A 9,195-nucleotide genomic window follows, 5' to 3' on the forward strand; every position below is an offset into this window, starting at 1 on the left:
ACGTAAATCATAAACGTAAAACCTAAACGTAAATGTAAAACGTAAATGTAAAACTAACATGAATGTATAACATAAACGTAAAAGTAAAGAAGTATCTAAATGTAAAATGTAAAACTTAAAATGTTAAACGTAAATGTATATTGTAATACGCAAATGTAATAATAATACATTAACGTAAAACGTAAAACACAAACGTAAAACATAAACGTTAAACATAAAACGCAAACTTGAAACATAGAACGCAAACGTAAACGTAAAATGTAAATGTAAACGTAAAACGTAAGACGTAAGGGTAAACGTAAAACGCAAACGTAAAACGTAAACGTAAATTGAAAACGTAAAACGTAAACAAAAAATATAAACATAAACTGTTAACGTAAAATGTAAACATTTAAACTGAAACATTTCAAAATCCTTCCCCGATACAAAGGATTTAGAAATCTTTCACTCATAAGATTTCAAAACCCCTTAAAATTTGAAATCCTCCAACCAAGCGTACAATTTTGTGGGTTTTGAAATGTAAATTCCATGAAATTTTTCGAAATCCCACGAACCGTGCCCAAATGAAAATATCATCACCATTTCATGAAGTGCATATTGTAATTTTTTTTGTGTGTTCCAAAAAACAATTATCAATAGTTTGAGGGGCGAATATGTAACAGTGAAATCTGAGTGGGCTGTTAGCGTTTCAGCCAATGATACTTACAAATCGCCAGTCAAATTAGGGTTTTTTCAGACACAAAGCAACAGCGCTCATTCACTTGAAAATTTCAACTGTCACAATGGCAGACGACCGCGTGCTCCAGGTGAACAGTTTAACAATCCCCGATACTGTCGCACAAGCTGTATTCTCCCAACGCGTTTTAATCCGATCAACTCTAACGCGTCCGGACGGTGGAGCCGGCCTCGCCGGTAAAACATTAAAGGTCGGAGGCTGGGTGAAAAAAGGGCGAGAACAAGGCAAAGGCTCTTTCGCTTTCCTTGAACTTAACGACGGTTCATGTCCGACGAACTTGCAGTTGATCATTTACTCCGATGTAGCGCCGTTGAGTCAGTTCACTCCAACTGGCACGTGCTTGCACGTTGAAGGCGTGCTTCAAATGCCTCCTGAAGATAAACAGGGGAAACAGTCTATTAAACTTAGGGTTTCGAAGGTTCTAGACGTTGGTCCTGGAGATCCGGCTAAGTATCTGTTGCCGAAAACACGATTGACGCTTGAATTTCTTAGGGATTATGTTCATCTCCGTCCTTGAACTAACACTGTAAGTTTGCTAATCTCATTGATTACGATATGCTCGTACGTATATACATATGTAAATATCTCTTATCAATGATTCATGCTATTCTATGAGCTTCTAGATTCAGGATCATGAATCATGTTATTCTATAAGCTTATATACATATTTCAATATCTCGTATGTATTTCAATATACATATTTCAATATCTCGTATCAATGAATCATGTTATATCAATATCTCGTATCATGAACTAACACTGTAAGTTTGTACCTATATACATATTTCAATATCTCGTATCAATGAATCATATTATTCTATAAGCTTCTAGATTCAGGATCATGTGAAATTTGTTTGGGTGTAAGATAGATATATGAGAAATTGATGTTAATGATATTTTGGCAGGATTAAACATATTATTGTAATTTAGTTGCGAAACTGTTAGGTTTTGTGTTATAATTGCTTTTATGTCAATTCAGATTTCGGCGATTGCTCGTATTCGTAATGCGTTGGCATATGCTACTCACACGTTTTTCCAAAAGCACGGGTTTCTATATGTGCATACTCCGATTATTACAACTAGTGATTGTGAAGGTGCTGGAGAGATGTTTCAGGTCACAACGCTAATAAACGAAGCCGAGAAAAACGAAAAGGAATTTCTTAAAACCCTCCTCCATCACAAGAGGATGTGGATTCGGCTAAGAATGCAGTGAAGGAAAAAGGTGAGATTGTTGCAAAATTGAAAGCTGATAAAGCTGGTAAACCTGCAATTACAGCTGCAGTTGTTGAACTTACTAAAGCTAAAGAGAGCCTTGCAAAGGTTGAAGAGAGATTCAATATGAAACCTGGTATCCCAAAGAAGGATGGGAAGGTTGACTATAGTCAAGATTTCTTTGCACGCCAGGCGTTTTTGACTGTTTCTGGTCAACTTCAAGTTGAGACTTTTGCTTGTGCTCTTAGTAGTGTTTACACTTTTGGGCCCACTTTTCGAGCTGAAAACTCTCATACTTCACGCCATCTTGCTGAATTCTGGATGGTTGAGCCTGAAATTGCATTTGCTGGTATTGAGGTATTGAATCTGTACACTTGTTATCGAAGTTTGATGTAAATGGATTTGTTATTAATAAATGATGTGAAATGTATATTCATATACTTTTGCAGGATGATATGAAATGTGGTGAGGCGTATGTTAGGTTTATGTGCAAATGGTTACTGGACAACTGTCTTGATGATATGGAGTTTATGGTTGAAAAGTTTGATAAAAATGCTATTAAGCGGCTTCAAATGGTTGCTTCAACCAACTTTGTACGCCTATCGTACACAGAAGCAGTTACAATACTTGAGGAAGCTGTTTCTAAAGGCCACAAGTTTGAGAATAAAGTAGAATGGGGAATAGATTTAGCATCTGAGCATGAAAAGTACACTTTTTAGTTATCATTAGCACTGCAAGTATATATTTTCTGTATTATGAACTAATGTTGCTACTTGAATTGTGTAGATACTTGACAGAGATTAAGTTTGAGTAACCTGTGATTGTGTATAACTATCCTAAAGGGATCAAAGCATTTTACATGAAACTCAACCCAGACAAGAAAATAGTAGCTGCTATGGATGTTCTTGTGCCAAAGGTACAGTTTTCATTCTTTAATGCATCATTATCAGTTGCTTTTTACTAGCCATATGTGTTTTTGAGGAATGTATACATAATTTTGTACATTATGCAATGTTACACATAAAATACAAAATTTTAATGCTTTTTAATAGGTTGGTGAACTTATTGGGGGAAGTCAGAGAGAAGAGAATTATGAGATCATCAAAGAAAGGTATGTGAAACCCAACATTTATTTATTATAATAATAATAATAGGTGGTATTTTCAATGATATACTTGTAAAGAGCTTCATTTGGGTTGTGTTTTATCTTGGTTATGCAGGATTCTAGAAATGGGACTGCCACTTGAGCCATATGAGTGGTACCTTGACCTGCGTCGCTATGGCACTGTGAAGCATAGCGGGTTTGGTCTTGGATTCGAGAGGATGAATCTTTTTGCTACAGGGATTGATAATATTAGGGATGTAATCCCATTTCCAAGGTTTCCAGGTAGGGCAGATCTTTAAGCTACATTGGAGGATACAAATACACAGACCCGTATCACATCATTCCTTTTTTATCTAGTACTTATTGCTCAGATGATTAGCAAGTTCTTGTTTTTGTTGGTAAATCCAATTTGGTACACATGTAAAATTTTCTTACTGTTGGGTGATGTTTAAAGACTTTTCTACTTTCCTACTCTGACAAAATCAGCACAACTTAACATACATATGAATGTAATTTTTTGAGTCATGTTTGGGTTGAAAGAAACCTAGCAGGACTAAAGCAATCATGGTCAATGATGCCAACTTGACCATCTAATACAAGTTCCGCCATAGCAGAACCCGTGGCTGGACCAAACAAGATCCCCCAACAACCATGTCCGCAAGCCACATAGCAATTTTTCATCCCAGGAACTTCACCCATGATTGGTAGTTCGTCATCGGTGCAAGGCATGTAACAAGCTTGCTCGGTTTTCACAATTACGTTATCTTCTTTGAGACTATTCGAAACTATTCCCGCCACTTTCTTGAGCACTAGAATGGATTCAGGGTCTGGACTGACCAGCTCTGGTCCATTAGGTACCTCGGATTCCACAGACGGTCCACATATATACACGTCTCCTGTATCAAAAAACGAGCTATACTCAGTCTCTTAAGACAATCAAAATCGAAATCTAATGCGAATATAAACAATGCATTTATAGAGTACTTTACCATTAGGACGTGGATACACCTCCGGATCAATTGGACCCGCTCCGTTGACTTGGTAGTAAGTACCAAACAACGCATGAGGAGTAATCGTATCACCATCTTTAGGTTCCAGTACAACGCTGTGCACCTTCTTACCATACACCCTAAACTTAGTCGATATCTCCGGTAGCATACTAGTCCACGGCCCAAGAGCCAAAACCACCGCATCTCCACCGATCACCCCACCACCAACCATCTTCACCACCACACCGTCATCTTCCACCACCAGACTCTCCACTTTTGCAATGACAACCTCCACCCCATAATCTCCCACCGCCTTATCTAACAAAGCACGCGTGAATAACCGGGGATCTATTTGGGCCGAATTCTCCACAGTACCAATAATTTTTCCGGGTTTAATCTTCCCATCAACCCATGAGGGTAGAATAAGGCTTTCATGTTGGGTTTCAGATTCGGTGATGGAGATAGTGAGTGCTGTTAGTGGACGGTACCCGTAGGATTGTGATCCGTCTAATTCTAAAGCTAATGAACGGTGGAGATTGAAGCTGGCATGAGCTAAAGATGAGAGGGGCCCATCATCACACATGTGAAGTGCGAGGAAGCCGCCAGCTTTACCTGATGCTGCACAGGCTATGGATGATTGTTCAATGAGTGTTACATGAGCTCCTTTTTTGGCTACGTAGTAAGCCGTACAAACTCCGACGATTCCTCCACCGCAAACCACCACTCGCTTCCGTGGCTGCTGGTTATTGTCCATGGAGCTAGTCAAATTGGTGATGATGACGAGTGGATAGATCTATATATTATTGGGGGAAACAATCAAACGAATACTATGTTTGGTTTAGTGGAATAAATATAGAATTTGCTACTGGCCTACTGTACTTTGTTAAGTTTTTGTTTGATTCTAAATGAGAACTGAAATATAATACAGTATAAAATTAAAATATTCCATATTAAATAAAAGAAATAAATTAAAAAGAATTTTTCTAACTATAATCCTTAGAATTATCTTTAAGCCTTTAGAAATATTTTTAAATATATATATAAAGTTGATTCGACAAAGATGAAAGCGGTAATGAAATGGAATTCCTCAAGGACTTCGACTGAGATTAAGAGTTTACTGAGATTTCCCGGTTATTACGCAGGTTCATAAAAGATTTCTCGAAAATAGCGGGTCCGTTGACTAAGTTTACTCGAAAAGACGTAGCCTTTCGATGGAGTGATGAACAAGAAAAGACTTTTCAGACATTGAATCAGTTATTGTGTCAGGCATCAGTGTTAGTTTTACCAGAGGGTTCAGATGACTTTGTGGTTTATTGCGATGCGTCATTAGCCGGGCCGGGTTGTGTATTGATGCAGAGAGACAAAGTAATTGCCTATTGTGACGACCCGAAAATTTTCGACCAAATTTAAACTTAATTTTTATATGGTTTCGACACGATAAGCAAAGTCTGTAAAGTTGTCTCAAAATTTAGGAACTATTTTAATAAGATCATTTGACCTTTAACTATTCCCGACGATTCACGAATAATTGTTTGTATATATATATATATATATATATATATATATATATATATATATATATATGTAGTGGAAATAATAAAATGTAATTGAATCATTAGAATTTAATATGTAATATAATATACAGAATATTTAAGTTACCATCAAAATAAAAATATATATGTATATATGAATTCTATACATAAGTAATATTATATATTGTAATATATATAATTAATAAAAAAAATTCAAAATATTATACAATTGGTAAATATGAGATAATTAATAAATTGTAATATATTAAAATATAATTTCAAGTTGGAATATAATTGTTATATTAATATTATTATCATTACTTTCATTATTATTATTAATGTTAATGTTAATATTAATATTTGTATTATTAATATTATGATTTCCAATATGAAAATTGATATGTATAAAATGTTATATTATTATTACTAATAATATTATTATCATTAAAATTAATAATATTAATAATATTATAACTAATATTATTATTAGTATCATATTATTATTTTTAATATTATTATCATTATTATTTTTAATTTTATCCTTATTCTTATTAGTATTTGATATTATTAATACTATTATTATTTCTATTATTATTATTGTTAGTACAACAACAACAACAATACCCAATCCCACACTTGTAGGGTATGGGGGAGGTGAGACGTAGACAATCCTTCCTCTACCCTAGGACAAAGAGAAGTCATTTCACCACCCCGAGTGAAACACTCACAAGAGTAGAGAAAGTCCTTCCTCTCGATGTTCGACGGATAAAGAGATTGTTTGCAACGGACCTCCGGCCAAAAAAAAAAAAAAAAAAAAAAAAAAATGCCAACGCCATGAAAATGGTGGGACAAATTTCCATGGGTTTTAAAATGTTGCCTGGAATTCGATTTAGGCTCTAAGCGACAGTCAAGTCGCCAATAAGTAAACGCTTGCTGATGGCTCCCGAAACAGCGCCGTATAAAAAAAAAAAAAAAAAAAACGTACCTTAGAGTGTACTGCGGAGCACATGACGAATAAAGTAAAGCTGCACTAAATGAGAAATAAACATATATGTCCATAAACAGATAAAATCACATCATAGTAAGCCAGTCTATAAAAATAAACATACAAAATACATAAAACCGTATCTACTCAAACCTACATAAACATACAAATGTACATTCATAGATATCCACCTACACGCATACATACGGGAAAACCTACATACGCATACATAGATATAAAACATACAAACATACGAATATACATACCAACATACGGATATACATACAAACATACGAATATACATACAACCAAACATATAACAATACATACATATAAACATACAAACGTACATAAATACATAAATACAATCATAGGCAAGCAGAAATGCAAAACAAGCGTACATACAAACAAACATACATAAACCTGGGCACAAACTTAAATACATACATACAAACACGAACATCCATACATACACATTGAAACCCACATGTCCAAACTTACACCATCTATGCATGGGTCTAAGAAAAGAAAAAAAAAAAGGTCGCACAACAAAAAAAGCATAAAAAAAAAACAACAAACCAGCAAAGAGCAAAGAACATAGTGAAAGAAGACACCCACACAGACCCACAAAACCACAAACACACAAACAAAACCAAACAACCTACCCATCTATTCTAATTCTAGTCCTCCATGCAACCCTATCAGAGGTCATGTCCTCGGTCAATAAGAGCTCCTTCAAGTCTATCTTTATCCTATCTTCCCACCTACGCGTAGGTCTACCCCTTCTTCGTACGCCGTCAACCGTAAGCGTCTCGACCCTCCTAACAGGGGCAGTAGGAGGTCGTCTTCTCACATGCCCAAACCATCGAAGCCGTTCTTCTCTAAGCTTGTCGATGATTCTTCTAACTTTCAGGTTCTCCCTAAAAACACTATTAGGAATCATATCTAACATGGTTTTACCACATGTCCACCTAAGCATCCTCATCTCTGCCACCTCCATCCTCCTCTCTTGTGCTTTCGTCATAGGCCAACACTCTGATCCGTATAACATGGCAGGTCTAATTGCCACCTTGAAGAATTTCCCTTTCAGCTTAAGGGGGATCTTCTTGTCGCATAAGACTCCAGTCGCTGCTCTCCACTTCACCCACCCTACCTTAATTCGGTGCGACACGTCTTCATCTATCCTCCCCGATTTGTGGAGCACCGAGCCCAGGTATCTAAACGAAATTTGTGGATGCAAGATCTGGTCTCCAATACAGATGTTCACTCCATCACTTTGTTCATCAACATTCCTATCAAAATCGCAACTAAGATATTCTGTCTTTTGTCTACTAATGTATAGACCATTACTTTCTAAGGCCACCCTCCATTGCTCCAGTCTTCTATTAAGCTCCTCCTTAGAGTCCGAAACGAGCACAATATCATCGGCAAAAATCAGGCACCTGTAGTGACCCGAACTTTTCCATGTTTATATATATATTAAATGAAATTGTTATTTACATGATTAAGTGTTTCCAACATGTTAAACAATCAAACTTGTTAAGACTTGATTAGTTGAAATAGGTTTCATATAGACAATTGACCACCCAAGTTGACCGGTGATTCACGAATGTTAAAACTTGTAAAAACTATATGATGACATATATATGATGACATATATAGTTAACATGATATTATGATAAGCAAACATATCATTAAGTATATTAACAATGAACTACATATGTAAAAACAAGACTACTAACTTAATGATTTTGAAACGAGACATATATGTAACGATTATCGTTGTAACGACATTTAATGTATATATATCATATTAAGAGATATCCGTACATCATAATATCATGATAATATAATAATTTAAAATCTCTTTTGATATTATAAACATTGGGTTAACAACATTTAACAAGATCGTTAACCTAAAGGTTTCAAAACAACACTTACATGTAACGACTAACGATGACTTAACGACTCAGTTAAAATGTATATACATGTAGTGTTTTAATATGTATTAATACACTTTTTAAAGACTTCAAGACACTTATCAAAATACTTCTACTTAACAAAAATGCTTACAATTACATCCTCGTTCAGTTTCATCAACAATTCTACTCGTATGCACCCGTATTCGTACTCGTACAATACACAGCTTTTAGATGTATGTACTATTGGTATATACACTCTAATGATCAGCTCTTAGCAGCCCATGTGAGTCACCTAACACATGTGGGAACCATCATTTAGCAACTAGCATGAAATATCTCATAAAATTACAAAAATATGAGTAATCATTCATGACTTATTTACATGAAAACAAAATTACATATCCTTTATATCTAATCCATACACCAACGACCAAAAACACCTACAAACACTTTCATTCTTCAATTTTCTTCATCTAATTGATCTCTCTCAAGTTCTATCTTCAAGTTCTAAGTGTTCTTCATAAATTCCAAAAGTTCTAGTTTCATAAAATCAAGAATACTTCCAAGATTGCAAGTTTACTTCCAAGTTTTCTAAATCCATTCCAAGTAATCATCCAAGATCAAGAAACCTTTGTTACTTACAGTAGGTTATCTTTCTAATACAAGGTAATAATCATATTCAAACTTTAATTCAATTTCTATAACTATAACAAT

At 35.1% G+C, this 9,195-nt stretch overlaps 1 protein-coding gene and 1 pseudogene across 1 annotated transcript; one reads left to right on the plus strand and one right to left on the minus strand.

Annotated features, from left to right (window-relative positions):
• The first annotated feature begins 725 nt into the window (after positions 1–725).
• LOC139861185 (asparagine--tRNA ligase, cytoplasmic 1-like) lies at positions 726–3,544 on the plus strand (annotated as a pseudogene).
• LOC139861184 (D-amino-acid oxidase-like) lies at positions 3,129–4,933 on the minus strand. The gene is made up of 2 exons (XM_071849489.1): positions 4,043–4,933; positions 3,129–3,949 (listed from the first exon to the last, which is right to left on the minus strand). The coding sequence occupies exons 1-2, from the start codon at positions 4,794–4,796 to the stop codon at positions 3,576–3,578; spliced, it is 1,128 nt and encodes a 375-aa protein (XP_071705590.1). The 5' UTR covers positions 4,797–4,933; the 3' UTR covers positions 3,129–3,575.
• Positions 4,934–9,195: the final 4,262 nt, after the last annotated feature.

This window comes from Rutidosis leptorrhynchoides, chromosome 8 (genome assembly GCF_046630445.1).
Source record: "Rutidosis leptorrhynchoides isolate AG116_Rl617_1_P2 chromosome 8, CSIRO_AGI_Rlap_v1, whole genome shotgun sequence".
In the NCBI taxonomy this organism is placed as follows: Eukaryota; Viridiplantae; Streptophyta; class Magnoliopsida; order Asterales; family Asteraceae; genus Rutidosis; species Rutidosis leptorrhynchoides.

What these genes read in the sequence shown, in the direction of transcription:
- LOC139861184 (XM_071849489.1), bottom strand. Translation starts at nt 4,796, where the DNA reads ATGGACAATAACCAGCAGCCACGGAAGCGAGTGGTGGTTTGCGGTGGA. An exon ending in GGTGTATCCACGTCCTAATG is followed by an intron (nt 3,950 to 4,042) that starts GTAAAGTACTCT and finishes TTTTTGATACAG; the next exon opens with GAGACGTGTATATATGTGGA.